We start from the raw sequence: 17,540 nt of genomic DNA, 5'->3' as shown, positions 1-17,540 counted from the left end.
GTGGTATCCATTTCTTTTTTTTTTTTTTTATAGTGAGAGTAAAAACAATACTTAGCACAAGAGGTTTGGTCATAAAGAGTAAGACAAAGTTTTTCTTCTAACGCAAAAGGCAGTGGAAACCATACTTGAGTAATGAAGTCTAAAACCAAAAACAAAAGCTTATCTAAACCACACCAGAGGCAATCCATGCAACTCAGCCAATGTTACTCAAAATGAGTGATCTTAGGAAGCCAACTTCCATATATAAACATTTATCTTGGTAAACAGTTGCCACAGTCCCCAGAATGTTTAACTACCATAATTTTTCAAATGCCTTATAATATTCAATTATTTATTCTTTAGCTCAATATCACTTATAAGAACTCCCCTAAGAGGTATGTTTCCATCACCAGACTCCAAACATTACAGATGAAAAAAATAAGTAATACTTCCAAGGCCTTTATAAGCAATCACTGACAAATTTAGGAATAACATCCTTCACTCCTAGGCCACAATACTTCTGTGCCATTTCTAAATATCATAATCAGACAAATATTCAATAAGCTCTGGGCAAAAAAACATATATCCCACAGATATCTCAAAAACTCTTCTCTATATGCTGCACACAGCCTTGAAAATGGTCTTTGTGCGGCGCCTGGGGGGCTCCGTGGGTTAAGGCCTCTGCCTTTCGGCTCGGGTCGTGATCCCAGGGTCCTGGGATCGAGCCCCACATCGGGCTCTCTGCTCAGCGGGGAGTCTGCTTCCTCCTCTTTCTCTGCCTGCCTCTCTGCCTACTTGTGATTTCAAATATAAATAAAATTAAAAAAAAAAAAAAAAAAAAGAAAATGGTCTTTGTAAAATGGTCCTTACTTGTAATATCTTCCTGCCCTCAGGATAATTTCCAAACTTCTTGGCTTCAAAGCTTTCCTAAGGCAGAACTCTATCTAAAACTTCTAGCCTTATCTTAACATAATAAGCTACTTAAAATTTTGCTGTTTAAAAACTTCCAGGCTTTTTTGTATGCTGTTCCCTCTGCTTGGATTGTCTATTCCTGACGACCATCTGATTGAGTGTTCAAGTTTGAGAATTTTTACAAACTACTCAAGCCTCACCTCCCTCATTAAGCTTTCCCTGATGTACCCAAAGCTATTTAGTCCTCAGTTCTACTATAAAGCTTAGCATGTTATTTTGTAATTTTTTTTAGCTTACATATTATCTCTATTTTTAGAAATTGAGCTCTTTGAGAACTGGGTCCTTATGCCTTCAAAATATGTGGGACCCGTCTCTCCTGGCACATAGACAGCACTCAAAAGCCATCTGTTGAAGACAACAGACATCATGACTAAAAAAAAAAAAAACCACAAAACTTATTTTTAATCTCCTATTTTGGTGTTACATGTTATATATAATGTTTATATGCTTTTTACCACTCACTACAAATTATACAAAGTATACAAATTATACTATGTAAAACAGATTTCTCGACCTTGGTATTATGACACTTGGAGCTGGGCAATTCTTGGTTGTAGGGAGCTGTCCTGTGCATTGCAGGATGTTTAGCAGTATCCTTGGTTTCCAGCCACTAGATTCCAGGACCCTCCCCCTAGCGCTTCCCCCAGTTTTTTTTTTTTTTTTAAAGATTTTATTTATTTATTTGACAGAGAGAAATCACAAGTAGGCAGAGAGGCAGGCAGAGAGAGAGGAGGAAGCAGGCTCCCTGCTGACCAGAAAGCCCGATGCGGGGCTCGAACCCAGGACCTGGGATCATGACCTGAGCTGAAGGCAGCGGCTTAACCCACTGAGCCACCCAGGCGCCCCTCTTCCCCCAGTTTTGACAACCAAAAATGTCTCTTAACACTGCTATGTGTGGTGGGGGTAGAATGGGGGCGGGGCATGTAGTAGCAAAACTACCCTTGAGAACCACTGGTCTAAAACACCAAATTATTTGAAACAAAAATACAAAATGGGCTTGGTAAGTTGGAGGCTAATTCTTCTGGCTTTAAAATTTTGCTTGATTTGCTATCACAACGATATTTGTAGGCTACACTAAATTAAGAGAAAAGATTCCTTATAAAACATACTTTAGAAAATTGTAGTTAATAAAAAAAAGAAAATCTCCCAATGCAGAACAGTGTCCATTACAAAAAAAGAAATGACACTGCTGTGTGGGGTCCAGTGAATTTAACCCCCTTCTCTCCAATGAGGAAAGCATATATATTTACACGCTGGAAGAATACAATTCCCATTTTCAATTTCCAGGAACCAACAAAAAGCAAGGACATATTTGCAGTTCCCAAGAAGCACCCATTAACTAGCTAGTGCTGTGACATTATCTGTCAACCACTATTAGCAGCACATATTCTACACATAATAAATCTTTGCTGAGTGAATTAATTTTGGACATCTATGTGCAAGCCTTCTAGGTATTATGGAGGACAATGAAAAGTTTGTCTTCTATCATGCAAGCTCCCTAAAGGGAACTGTACCTTTTCTTTGTTTCGCTGGCACACACTTCATGGGTGCTAATTAACTGCTGAATGAAGGAATTATTTAAAATCGCATTATCAAATATAAGGATTTTTTTTCTCCCTTAACAATCAAGCTTCAAGGGAAGCTGATTTCTGCCGGTTTCTGACTTGGAGGCTATTAAAGCAATTGCTAGGGTCGATCATTTCATTCATTTGTAAGTGATATCAAGTCCAAGCCTTTGATTCACTGTGTCAAAAAGAATCCATAATAACTCTGTGGTTTAAGTTATATTGTTACTGACTGGTAAGAAAGAAGGTAATACTGATCATTGACTGATACTAACTTTAAACCTAACACCTAGATAATGACAATCAAAGGCTTGTTTCTATTCATAAATTTTATCTGATGTGTCATATCATCTTTCGAGGTTTTCAAAGACAGAAAAATGATCACCGAGAAAGCACCCAGCTCCGTGGCCCTACTCAAAGTATGAACATGGTCTACATGGTAGTTCATAAAACTCTCTGACTTTTCACAAAATACAGTGCACTGCAGAAGCACTCCTAGATGGGAGGGATTTCTCCCATGCTATAAACAGGACACACACAAGAAAGAAAAGATTTCTGCCATTGTACTACTGTGTTAAGGAAAACAAATTCGATTTTATAAAAGTTTGGTAAGAGTAATGCAAAAAGTTAATAAGGTATTCCAGGTAACACATTAGCAATGACTGAGAATATGCATGGGCCCCCAATTTTCAGGTCGTTCTTATTTCTAAATTGCTGTTTAGAATTTAGATTAGCAAGTGGAGAGAAATAAAATGACACGGAAAGCACCTGGCACTGTGCGTGGCACAAAGTAGGTGCTAGCAAATGGTATGGTGAAACAAGGCAGGGCTTAAGTCTGACTTTATCCATTCAATAGACTCAGACGCCTGTGCCGAACAATGGCTAGACAAGAGTAAATCGAAGGATGAACTATGGGCCAGACTCAGAGCAGGAGAGAGGAAGGGAAGGGACTGTCCCAGCAAGCATTACGCCCTGGGTTGAGATGAAAATCTCATATAAAGTTGATTAGCTTCTGAGGGAGAGCCATTCTCCTTCCCCCTACAATGGATACGTTATTTGAGTTTTCAAAAATAATGATAATAAAGAAGGAAACTGTTCACCAGAAACTGGAGGGAAGGAAAATTAGAGTAAGACGGAATTCACGCTCTGCTGCAAATAAATCAGGGGAGGGCTCCCACCAGATGATTTCAGTTTTCTCTGTAGGGCAGAAGGTTAGGAAAGAGGAAAAACAGGAGGGCTTGGGGGAAAAAAAAGGTTATGAATAATCATGCGGATAGGATGGACAGGAGAGATAAATGAATGAGTAAGCTGAATTACTGAGAGATGAGAAGGAAGATGACCAAAGATTCATATCAATTCTGCTTAGCATGAAGCTAATCATTTTTCCAGCTGGTGGCAACTGACACAGATTCAGAACTGAGAAAAGGATAACGTGTGGTGAGAGAATGAGAAATTAAGTGCCAAGGGAGATGAAGAGGAAAGTCCAGGGGCGCCTGGGTGGCTCAGGTCATGATCTCAGGGTCCAGGGATGGAGCCCTGAATTGGGCTCCCTGCTCAGCAAGGAGTCTGCTTCTCCTTCTCCCTTTGCCCTGCCTCATGCTCTCTCTCTCAAATAAACAAATGAAATATTTTTTTTAAAAAGAGAAAGAGAAGTCCAATCCATTGTTCTTTCAAAACACATGAGTAGCCACTATGTGGGGTCCTGTACTAGGGCAAGGATATTCAGAAGTGAAGAGCATGATCTTGTCCCACAGGAAATTCATGCACTGCTGCAGGAAAATGATAAAGAACCAAAAAAGTTGAGTACTAAGTCCTTATGGTACTTAGCAATTTTAATTTTTAAAAGGCAATTTTTAATTTGTTCTCTAGCATATTTATATTTGGATCATATAAAAACAACAAACCATAATAATAATAAGGTATATGTTTGTCTAACCTCTCACCCAACTCCTGGGCCAGAACTTAAAAGATGTTTATATTCGTTTAAATTCTTCTGTTTGCCTTTTAAATTTTTTTTTAAGATTTTATTTATTTATTTGAGAAAGAGAGAGAGAAGAGAGAGAGACAGCGTGAGAGAGCAGGAGAGGGGAGGTAAGAGGGAGAAGCAGACTCCCCATGGAGCTGGGTGCCTGATGTGGAACTCGATCCCAGGACTCTGGGATCATGACCTGAGCCGAAGGCAGTCGCTTAACCAACCGAGCCTCCCAGGTGTCCTTCTGTTTGCCTTTTAAAGCTCTTTAAAATGGCAGCTTCTTTTCATAACCATCACATGTTCAGCTGTTTCTTCTAAATTTTCTATTCTAGTAAGACATATTTAACAGAGGTGTTCTACAAACTTTAATGTCCAAGAAAGCTCCTCTTTCTTGTCTAAAAGAAAGAGTTGAGGAAATTTCTTTTCTTTTTTTTTTTTTTGCCTATTAAATGCATTTCTTACAACGTTGTTATAGGAACCTAAAAGTTAGCTTTCCCTTACAAAGATTTTAAATAATTTGTGAAGGTAATAAAAGTCCACACAAATGGATAGTTGTAAGTGCTAAAAAGCACTTTCAAATGTTGTCATGGAAACTTAAAACTCTTTGAAAATGATTTATAGTATCTTTTTAGTCTGGTAAGTAAAACATTCTTTTACCTTATATTTTAAAATAAGGTTTAAAATTATCATTTAAAAAGTTACTATCCAGATGAATCTTTTTCTCTTTCCTGATCTTCTTTAATTGTGGTAAGATACACATAATAAAACATTCACCATTTTAACATCATTTAAATGCACAGTTCAGCAGCATTAGGTACATTCATGTTGTTGTTCAAACATCACCACCATTTAACTCCAGAACTTTCCATCTTGCAAAATCCAAACTCTTTACTTCTAAAATGGTAACCCCATTCCTCTCCACCCTGCAGCCCCTGGCAACTTAGCAATTTTTTTTTTTTTAAAGATTTTATTTATTTGACAGAGAGAGATACAGTGAGAGAGGAAACAAAAGCAGGGAGAGTGGAGAGGGAGAGGCAGGCTTCCCATCGAGCAGGGAGCTGGATGTGGGACTCAATCCCAGGACCGTGGGATCATGACCTGAGCTGAAGGCAGACGCTTAACGACTGAGCCACCCTGGCACCCTGCAACTTACCATTCTATTCTGTCTCTATGAATCTGACTACCCTAAGTATCTCATATAAGTGGACTCATATTGTATTTGTTCTTATGTGCCTGACTTATTTCACTTAACAATGTCTTCAAGATTCGTCTGTACTGTAGCATGTATCAGAATTTCCTTCTTTTTTTAAAAAAAAAATTGTGGTAAAACCTGTAATACAACACTGATCATCTTAACCAGTTTTTCAGTGTACAGCAGTGTTAACTATATGAACACTGTTGTCCCAACAGATCTCTAGCATTTTTTTCTTTTTTTAAAGATTTCATTTATTTATCAGAGAAAGAGAGTGCACACGCACAAGCAGAGAGAAGGGCAAAGGCAGAGGGAGAAGCAAGCTCCCCACAGAGCAAGAAGCCTGACGCGGGATTCGATCCCGGGGCTCTGGGATCATGAACTGAGCCAAAAGCAGATGCTTAGCCGACTGAGCTGCCCAGGCATCCCTAGAATTTTTTCATCTTGCAAATGAGATTCTATAGCCGGTGGAAACCATAGCCCTATCTTTCTATGATTGGCTTATTTCACCTAAAATAATGACTTCAGGTTTCATCTGTATTGTAGCATATGACATAATTCCCTTGTTTTTCAAGGCTAATATTCCGTGGTGGGTATATACCATGTTCTCCTTATCCATTCATCCATCATTGGACGTTTAGGTTGCTCCCATCTCTCGGCTATTACGAATAACGCTACAATGAACATGAGTTGGCAAATATCTCTCTGAAATCCTGTCATCAATTCTTTTGGCTATATACATATACCCAGGGATTTCTGGTTCATATGGTAATCTACTTTCTAAAAGAAGATTTTTTTAGAGCAGTCTTAAGGTTTGCAACAAAATTGAGAGGAAGGTACAAAGGCTTCCCACATACCTCCTGCCCCCCCAACAGGCATAGACTCCTCCATTATAACACTCCCACCAGAGTGGTCCATTTTATACAACTGATGAGCCTACATTGACACATCATAATCACCCAAAGTCCACAGTCCTATTGGCATGGACAAATGTAAAAATAACATGAATCCATCATTATAGTATCATACGAATTATTTTCACTGCCCTAAGAAATCCTCTGTGGTAATTCTATTTTTTAATTTTTTAAGGAAGCTCCAAACTCTTTTCCATAGAGGACATACAATTCTGTATTCCTGCCAATGATGCACAAAGATTCTCATATATTCATAACTTCACCAATATTTGTTATTTTCTGTTTTGTGTTTTTCTCTAAAGAAGCTGTCCTAATTGGTGTAAGGGGGTAGGTATCTCACTGGTTTTTGTGTGCATTTCCCGTATGACTAGTAGATTGAGCATCTTTTCATGTCCTTATTATTGGCCCATGATGTATCTATCATCTTTGAAGAAATGTCTATTCAAGTCCTTTGGCCATTTTTTAATTGGGTTGTTGTTTTTGTTGTTGAGTTGTAGGAATTCTTCATATAGTATGGGCATTAACCCTTTATCAGATATATGATTTGAATATCTTTTTTCTCCTATACCATGGGTTACCTTTTCATTCTGCTGTGTCCTTGGATGCACAGAAGTTTTAAATTTTGATGCAGTCTAATTTATCTATTCTTTTTCCTTTGTTGACTGTGCTTTTGGTTCATATCCAAGAAATTATTGCCAATGTAATGTCATGAAGTTTTCCCCTATGTTTTCTTCTAAGAGCTTTATAATTTGCTCTTGCATTCCACTCTGTCATGGATTTTGAACAATTCTCTCTTAGAGGTTTGGAAATTTCCCACATAAACTTAAAATCATCTACTCCTTCCAAATCAATATGCATCTCAAATGATGGAAAGACAAAAGGGGAAGAAAGAATGTAAAAAACAGACAAAGAATTCTCTCAGTGGCAAAAATAATGTTGGAATTAAATCTTACCAGGTCCAGTATTAGGTCACCAATCCAAAGAACAATTCAGATTTTTTTGTTATTGTTGAGAAATTCAGGATTTTCAACTTAGGGTTGCTATTAAAATAAAAGTATTTAGGTCCCTCCACCAAAGACTCCCTTCTCTATTATAATTTAATAGTTTTTCTATTGCCTTTTAAAATATTTATCTTCTCTATCCTCCACTGCTGTGCTTCTTGACGCTGCCATTATTAATACTTTTTTTAATGCCTAACACGTTGACTTATTTTGCAAACAGCTGCCTCAAAAGCCTAAGGGTACCTGTGTAGTTGGGCACCAATTTAAGAAGTCTGTTTTCTGGAATAATATTTATTCATTAATATTCTTGAACACCTGCTTTGTGTAAGACACTGTGAAAAAAACCAAGCTGTAAAACTCACCAAAAAGGTCTTATAAACTGACCATAATAAGCCATACTCAGTATCATAATCGCTTAGAAGGATAATGGCCTGGAAATAAACATACCAGCAGGGCAGCATGGGCATTTCTCCCCAGTGGGTCATCACAGCAGGCAATACAGTCGACAAGGAACTAACTCTCTTCTGGCCCTCCAGATGACATGTCAGGTTCAAGGGACCAAGACTCACATCCAGTGGGTTCAAGAAGACATGTTAGAAGATAGTTTGACACTAGATCCTAGCTTTGAATGCCAAGGTAAGGCATACAGTATTTTATTTTATTTATTTTTTTTTACCTCTGAGTAAATATTATTTTACTTATTTCTGAGTAAAGGATTAATAGGATTGAAGCTCTAGCAACATTAACACAGCAGTATGTAAGGGGCTAGAAGTAGAGAGACTGTAGGCAGGAAGACTATCACATTCCTTTGGGGGAACAACATTAATAGTAGTAATGTAACAGCAGTTTTATATAAATAAATATATGTGTGTGTGTGTATGTATATATATATATATATATTTAGCAATTTACTAGTTGCCAGATATTCTTCTAAGCATTTTTCATGTATGAGGTCCTTGCAACAACCTATGAAATAGTTTTCGTACAAATATTATCTGCTTCTCAAATAGGGAAACTGAGGCATCTAGTGATCAAGTATCCTACTCAGGATCTCGTGGCTACTAAGTGGTAGTACCAACATCTGAACCGAGATAATCTGGTTCCAGAGACTATACTCTTAACAACTCGACACCATCATCTCCCAGAGTGTACTATGTATGCTCACACTGTCTCAGATTTTAGAAAAACCCAAAAGGGATAATTCATTTCTCCCTAAGAAACCTGATAATGACAGGGCTGACAGTTCTAGTATTAGACTTAGTAAATCATACAGATAAGGATATCATGTGGGAATAAAAAATGAGATCTTGAAGGGTAGTTGGTACCTCTTTATTTAACGCCCACCAAGTGCCAAGGATTCATGCATCATCTTATTTAATCCTCACAACCACCTATGAAGGAGGCATTGTATTTAATTCGTTTTTTTTTCAGATGAGGAAATCTAGTTCAGAAAGGCTATACCTTCGGTCCCTCATTACAGAGCCAGTTAGTGGGGCAGCAGCAGAATTAGAATCCAGAGTCACATGCTCTTCCCACTACCTCACGCTGAGGACATGAAATGACAGGACAAGAATATGGCCAGTCTGGAAGGATGCTGTCCTTCTGCCCTCAAAAGGCCAGCAACCCCTAGGGAAGACTCTGGAGCCATGCAGAGGTGTGTGTGCAACTATTGTTCCCAGGCTGTCTCTTTACCCAGCTAGAAGTTATACTGATGGATGCATGAGTTAGCCCTTGTTCTGAGGAACCAGAACTAGCCTGTAAATTCAGGCAGGGCTAAAAGTCAGCTCTGGGGATTCCAACACACAAAATGCAAACGTAAAGCTTCATGGAAGTTCAAAAACACAGGCTAGAAGTTTGTGACCCTCCACGAAGACAGGTTAAAAATAAAATTATCTGAAGAGAACTGAAGATAGCACGTGAAAGTGAGTAACCCAAGGGAACGGAGTCAGAGCTAAGGAAACTATGTTTGTTTTCTCAGCTAATCCCCATATGTTTAATCTCAAAGTTTCTCAAAACCCTACCCTTAGAAAAATCCTTATGAGACAATGTTAAATTTAAAAAAGCAAAACACACTAACACACTTGAAAGATGGTGGAATTTTGGGTTTTACTTCATTTTCCTTTTCCTGAATTTTTCAAATTTCTCATACTAGACATGTATTACATTGTTCTTCCAGGGATAAAAATAAAGTATACTAATTGAAATACTTTTAAGCAATACTTAGGAAGAGAAAAAGAAAAAACCCAATTTCATGAAGAGTAGTTTAGTAATTCCTAAATGCGCAAAGACACTCCATCAAAATCACCTGAGACATTTGTAAAAAAACAAAAAACCAAAACAAAAAAATCAAAAAGAAACCAAATTTCCAGAACCCAAAGACCTACTCAATCAGAATTTCCCTGGGCTGAACCTAGGCATCTGGAGTTTTAACAAGCTCCCCAGGTGACTATCATCTTTTTCATCATGGAAGTCCAAAAGCAGTTTCAATTCTCTTTCTCTTTTTAAGGCTCTTTGATATTTCTTTAACACCAGTTAGACTGGAAGGCAAACACAATATTTAACAGTGAGAGCAAGTGACCAGGGTGAGGACTCGGATGGCCTCATGTCTCACCATTCATCTCTGCAAACTTCTGAACATCACTTAGGGTTTTCAGTTCTTGTCTTGGACATGCTGTCACACACAGTGCTATAGACTTGATCTTCCGGTTTATCAAGTCCAGATTGCATGGATCCAAAAAGAACACATACCTAAAGCATGGACAAAAATATCGAGACGTTATTTCACAAGAACACATTCTGGTTCGCTGCCTAATTTGACTACGCCTAAAAGCAAAGAACATCTGTGCTAGTCTATACTCCTTCACAAATTTTATCAAAGATGAACAGATCTAATCACAGATTTTCTTTTTAGTCAATTGTTTGTAAATATACCATTAACAGTAGGGACTGGAGGAAATGTTTGTCATGATGTATTTTTCCAATATTTAAATTTTTGTAATGTATACTTTATCATTAGAAGTTATTTTTTAAAATAAGTAGTTTTATTTTTTTGCCGAACTTGTGACTTCAGAATCTCCCAAGACTGCTATATAACATAAATTGTAGTTTCTATATAAACTTATGTAATAAAAATAATTATATACAAAATATAAATTTATAAAAACAGATATATAAACTTTTATTAATGAATATATAATTATAAAAATGAATTGTAAAATTATATAAAATTGAACATAAAAAGTTGAATGGAGGCTTGAAGGAAATACACCAACAATTTAACTGCAGTCACCTCTGGATGTTAGAATAAAGTGATTTTAATCTCTTTCTTCCACTTTTCAGAAGTCTCATTTTCTAGAAAATGTAAATGACTTTTGAATTGAGAAAACTACAGTTGATATTGTTTATTAGAAGGTCCATTACATTTCAACAAAGTAATGCCCAAAACTTAAATTATCCCTTAAGTATTCTATACATTTATATTTTCAAAAAGGAAAGATCCATTAGAAATTACACTGAAACAGATTTTTTTTTTAAATGTTAAAAAGTAGGGTGGTTCAGTCAGTTAAGCATCTGCCCTTGGCTCAGGTCATGATTCCTGGATCCTGGGATCAAGCCCCACATGGGGCTCCCTATTCAGCGGGGAGCCTCCTTCTCTCCTGCCTGCCATTCCTCCTGCTTGTGCTCTCTCTCTCTCTCTCTCTCTCTCTCTCTGTCAAATAAATAAATAAATAAATATATATATATATATATATATATATTCATATGTATGTATGTATGTTAAAAAAGCGGAAGAGATGACAAAGACTGTAGATGTTGTTATCATCTGCCCAAAAAGAAAGTAAGAGCCAAATACTCTTATTTGAGAAAAGCAAAGTCTAATGTGGAGCAACAGAGGGGGTACAAGTAGGAATGCCTTCATGTCAGAAAGGAGTTAAAGAGCCTCCAGCACTGGTTTCCATGCTACTGGGTCCAAGGAAGGTTTTATGAAATCATCTATTTGCCAACAGCCTTTCCCACATTGTTAAACTCTGTTTGCTTTGCTATATAAAATAGGATTCAAATCAGGAAGTAAAACCAAATAGAAGAACCAGGTGAGAAAACTGAAAAGCAAAAATATCAGGGGCCCTGGGTGGCTCAGCTGGTGGAGCGTCTGCCTTTGGCTCATGTCATGATCCCAGAGTCCTGGGATTGAGCCCCATGTCGGGCTCCTTCCTCGGTGGGGAGCCTGCTTTTCCTTCTGCTGCTCTCCCCTGCTCATGTGCTCTCTCTCTCGCTCTCTCTCTGACTCCCTCTCAAATAAATAAGAAAAATCTTAAAAAAAAAAAAATTAAAGAAAAAATATCAAGTCAATATATACACTGGGACAGACAATATAAAAGGACCAGAAAAATAATTAAATATTAAAAGAAAAAAGTGTATATGTTGGGGGAGGGGGACCTGAGAGGCCTTTGCATGTGGAGTTATATTGCACATAGCAGGGATCAGGGACCAGGAACCCGCACAAAGGTCAAGGATCAGCTATAAACCACCAAACTAAAAAAATAAAAAAGATTATTTTGTGACTGGGCTAGTGGCCCCAATATCATTTATGTTCTACATAGATAAAAGGAAAGAAAGAAGCCAAGCAGAAAGGTGTTATTTGGCAGTGGAATTCAAGACTGCTCCTGTGCCTGATAGTTGGGAAGGAGCGCAAGGAGAAAACTTTCTAACCACCTTTGTATAGAAAGAAGCGAGTGCTCCCTTACTGATTCCCCCTCTATCTGTCCTGTGTCTGGGGGTGAGTATGTCCTGCCTGGGGCTCTGTGCAAGGAACAGCAGGAAACACACAGGTCCTTGAGGAAGGTGTCATAAAAACTTGGGAATCATTAACTACCACCACCATGGATACTGTCAGCAATACCCATAAAAATAATGGTAGTCAACATTTATTGAGTACTTACTACGTACCAGATGCCGTATTCATAAACCTTTTACACACATCAACTCCCTTATCGCACAATCCTCACAACAATCCCGTCATCTGTTTTTGTTGGGGTGGGGGGGTGGGCAGTGGAGTTGGGGTGGGGAGAGGAGTTAAGTGCACAGTTCTAAGCGATGAGCAAAGCCTGCAGAAATACCTGGAAAAATCACATGACAACAGAAAAAACGGACTTGGGGAAAAGGAGAGACTGCCACAGGCTCCTAGGGCCTTGGATCAGTGACACGGACTTTTATAGCCTGCTGAGAACAGATACTTTGGCTGACTGTCCTGCAGGACTCTGCCCCCTCCAAGGCCAAAAGTGTCCTCACTATATTCCCAGCTTTCTCTGCATCTTAAAGCACACTCTTGATTTAGCCTAGTGACTGGGCAGCAGCCTTGTACCAAGCCTGGATCAGACCATCTGAGCCTGCTTTCTGGTTCTCTTTCTTCATAGTTCTCTGACCTTGGGGAATATATTTATCCTTCTGAGCCTCAGTTTCCTTATCTACAAACTGCACATTCATGACTTTATTTGATCCTCACAACAACTTTATGAGCTAGAGGCCATTACCATTCTACAGAGGACAAAATTGAGGCCCCAAGGGACTAACTACATGGCCCAAGAGAGCTAGTAGATGCCAGAGCATGAATTCAAACCTAGTCCTTCTGATTTGGAGTTTCACTCTGTGTCCAACCTGCTCAAGCCCCAAAATATTTCCTATAAAATAATAAATCATTGTAACTGTTCTATATTAACTCTGAATATTTCTTCCACCATTCTGAAGTTCGTTCAATCCATGGCAACGTGTTCATAAGTAATTAAATTTTAACTAAATGGCATTTAACTGAATATTTAGAGTAGGAAAAGTGCATGTGTCAGACAAATTTATGATTCATTAAAACTGCACTTTCTTGCCTTTTGATTTAAAAATGCCCTTAGCCAGGTAAATAACTCCTTACATTAGTTTCAGTTTTCACTTCAAACAAAATGAACTATATTTGCCAATTTCATTTTTTTGAAATGAAACAAATACCCAGCTCTCAAATAAGCGTGACATTGGCAGACCAGATTATTTTAACTAACAAATTTACCAATGACTGGGTTTTTTTTTAAACTAAGAAAGGGAAAGACACCAGGTAAGAGGTTATAAAACACCCTAAAAAAGGTTTCTTAAAACAGCCTACCTGGACTCTGCCACTGGGTAAATGGCTGGGAAGGGGTTGGAGTACATGGATTTGTGATTACATGCCCTCCTTTCAAGGTGGAGAACCACGGTCACAGATAAACAGTAAACTGGAGTGAAAAGCAAATTTTCATCTCTATCCTCAGTGAGTCTTTTACTAGACCTACTAACAACTTGAAAGCAGCTTTAAGTTTCACATCCTGTAGAGGAGTGGGTATGAATAAAATACCAAAAGTGGGAAGGAAAGTAGGGAGAGACGCAACAAGAAAAAAACATTTTTCACCATTTGAACAGTCCAGACACCTGTGGGCACTGGCACATATGACAAGCATACGGCATCATCACACGGTATCGAGAACACATTTGCAAAGAGGACAGCAAAACAACCCAGGCGAGCTTTGAACTTCAGAGTTAGAGGAATGGTGAAACACGTGGAAGGCTGAACTGTAAAGCAAACACTACAGAGGACAGCAGGTAAGGCGTGGAAGTATGTATTATAGTCGAGATGGTTCCTGGGAGCTACTAAAGGCAAGAAACGAATAAATTAGAAACGAATAAATTTCAATTGAAATTCTTGAAATAACAGCTTATCCCCAAAAAGAGAGGACAGGAGAGAGATCCAAAGAAAATGTCTATCTACACAGTAAACTTGTGGGCACAGATGCACCAAAGATGAAGACAGGGGTGCAAGGCATGAAAGCTCAGGAAAAGGGACAAGAGGTACAGAAAGAGGTGACTTTTGAAGCTGTGCTCAGGGCAGGGCAGTGAACACGGAGTGAGCTGATGCAGAGAAAGCTGCCAGAGATGGCTCACGCTGGTTTAAACTTCTATTTTGCTTTTGCTTTCATGTTCTTCAAGGAAGACAGGGCAAGGTGGAGAATATAAGATATACCAAGAATTTACTTTGGGCCACCAAGCATCTTTGGCATTGTCCTCACACATCCTAATTCAATAAGAGGGAACTGGGATTTATGAGTTGGGCCAGCAACCAAAGGCTACACTGCCTTGAGCCCCAGGGGGACTGACTCCAAGGGCTGCTCTTCCTGCCATTGGTCCTCCAAGTAAGAGTAAAGGTAATGGCGAGCGAATTACAGAGCAATCACACAGTGATTGATCTCTACATGGTGAGTTACGCTCCCATGATAAGAATTACATAGGATGGGGCTACCTAGGTGGCTCAGTTGGTGAAGCATCTGCCTTTGCTCAGGTCATGATCTTAGGGTTCTGGGATGGAGCCCCACATTGGGCTCCCTGCTCAGTGGGGAGTCTGCTTCTCCCTCTTCCCTCTGCTGCTCCCCTGCTTGTTCTCTCTCTCTCTCTCAAATAAATATTTTTTTAAAAAGAATTACACAGGATAACATGTAAACACTTCATTCAGCAAACACATGAAGTGTTTATTATGTACCTACTCATGGGCTAGGCCTGGAGATACAAAATTCATTAAAAAAAAAGTTCTTAAATGCAAATAACTTACAGGCTAGAGAGGAAGAAACAAAAATACAGTCATTCCAAATCACGTGATAGGTGGCAAGGTTGAGATGGCAGAGGAAACAGTGTCATTCTGCACAGAGCATATGGGGTTAGAGGAAGCAATACGGAGCAAGAGGCAGTTTCTAAGCCATATTTTGAAAATGAGTAGGAATTTTCCAGACAGATGGGGAAGGGAGCGTTCTGGGCAGAGGAAATGCATGTATAAAAGGACAGAAGCATGAAAGAGCATATTTAAGGAACTGCAAGTAATTTGATAAGGTGGACTCCGGGACGGGACATCAAAGGGCTGCGCCCAAGGAGAAGCGGGGGATTGAAGACCGAGGCATCCTTCGAATGCACAGACCCAGACAGCTCCGCGGCACCCAGGGTGCGGCCCACGGATCCCCGGCGTCACCAGCCCCTCAGGGCGGAGACCGCAGAGGGGAAGGCTGGGGCGCCCGTGGCGGGGCTCCAGAGCCGAGCCTCTGCCATTAAATTGCCTCCGGCTGCCATGGCAACTCCGCGGCAAGGCTTTTTGGAGCAAAAAGTGGCAAACAGATAACTGGTCTGCTGGCCACCTCCTGCCAAATTTGGCTTTTCTCCTCCCTCATCAGGAGGGAGGCACGGCGGCTGGAAAGCTGGCTGAAAAATCCCTCCGTCCGGCGCCTTCCACGTTAGTGATTCCTGACACGCGTTTTTCCCCCAGAGGAGAATAAAAATGGAGTCTGATCATTTTTCCAATTATTACCTCGTATCAAGTTACAATTTATAGCCCCTCTCCACAGAGCATGCTGCCATTAGTGAATCACACCAAAACGGAAAACAAACAACATCACAGAAGCTTCTCCTATTGCTCAATACGGACTTCGGAGAGCCTGGTCTCTGCTCCACCCGCCGTGGAACCGTGCCCAGAGGAGACCTCTGACTTCCTGTGCGGGTGCCAGCAAGGCCAGCCTGGTCATCCCACCAGGGTGGGACCCAACTGCACTGGGAAGGGCTCTGTTACACAGGACAGAGCTATGAAACCTGCATACTCAAGTCCCTAAAAAACCCCAAACGACCCCAACACACACCAACCCAACAAACTGAGGCAACACACCATAAACTAAAAACCCGCTGGCCCTCCCGTTTCTGGAACAAAGCCAAATGGAGAGAGATAAATATGTTGAAAGCAGTGATTTATCTTCAAAATTGTCACTCTAGATAGGAGCTGAGAGAACAGCACAATGTTCACAACGCCCCCAAGATGGCAAGAAGACTAAGGAACAGAGAAAAAGGGCAGAGGTGAACTGTGGGTGACCTGACCCGTGAGGGTGAGGACAGCAGCGCCCCATGTTCCCACTGTCCCCCGCCCCAGTCTCAATGAGGAAGAGGCAAAAACGTCCCCAGAGGAAGCACTTGATAAAGAAATGCCTCCCCAGCCCAGCAGCCTCCGATACTAGCACGTCTGTGGCCCCTGATTCACAGGTAACTGCTAAGCAGGGAAACTCCCATAGTCATTTCTGGTAAATGCACAGCATTGAGAGCTGAAAACAGCTTCCAGCTGCGGAGGGAGCCCAGGGATCAGATGCAGACAGCGACACTTGGAGATGTTAACCCATCTGACCTCACCTCTCGAAGGTCTCCTTTCTGTCCCTCACTCTCTAGCTCACCCACACCTAGAAGCCTTTGTACTTCTTTTTTTTTTTTTTTTTAAGATTTTATTTATTTATTTGCCAGAGAGAGCGAGAGCGAGAGCACAGGCAGGCTGAGTGGCAGCAGAGGCAGAGGGAGAAGCAGGCTCCCCGCCGAGCAAGGAGCCCGATGTGGGACTCGATCCCAGGACGCTGGGATCATGACCTGAGCTGAAGGGAGCTGCTTAACCAACTGAGCCACCCAGGCATCCCAGCCTTTGCACTTCCTTCTGCTTGGAGTGTTCCTCCAAAGAGCAGCACAGCCACTTGTAGACCCCTCACTTGCTTCAAGTCTTCATGCAAAAGTCACCCTCTTAATGACGGTGGGGCAGCCGCCCATCTGAAATGCTTCTCTCCACTCGGATGGGCGTCATCCATCTTTCCTCCTTTCTGTTTCTCCTTAGCACCTACCCTCACTAACACACTGTATATTTTACTTATTTATTGATTTATTATGTCTCCAGCCATAGAGTATCAGCTCCCAAAGGGCAGAAATATTTGCTGTCTTCTTCATCACTATATCCCTAGTGCCTAAAACAGTGCCTGGAATAAAGGAATTCCTAACTTATTTGTTGAATTCATACATGGATGTTAACTGTGTAAGATTTTGCCAAGTGGAGGAGGGGGTGGAGGGAAGGTAAGGAAGAAGATATTTTAG

At 40.2% G+C, this 17,540-nt stretch overlaps 1 protein-coding gene across 3 annotated transcripts in view; it reads right to left on the bottom strand.

Annotated features, from left to right (window-relative positions):
• SLC44A1 (solute carrier family 44 member 1) overlaps positions 1–17,540 on the bottom strand; it is a 203,236-nt gene that overhangs the window by 101,098 nt on the left and 84,598 nt on the right. For all 3 annotated transcript variants that reach the window (XM_047699922.1, XM_047699921.1, XM_047699920.1), the window contains exon 4: positions 10,207–10,343. In XM_047699922.1, the coding sequence (XP_047555878.1) occupies positions 10,207–10,343 (137 nt within the window). The remainder of the gene's footprint in view (positions 1–10,206; positions 10,344–17,540) is intronic.

This window comes from Lutra lutra, chromosome 13 (assembly GCF_902655055.1).
Source record: "Lutra lutra chromosome 13, mLutLut1.2, whole genome shotgun sequence".
Lineage (NCBI taxonomy): Eukaryota > Metazoa > Chordata > Mammalia > Carnivora > Mustelidae > Lutra > Lutra lutra.
This window is presented reverse-complemented; position numbering and strand designations above follow the sequence as displayed.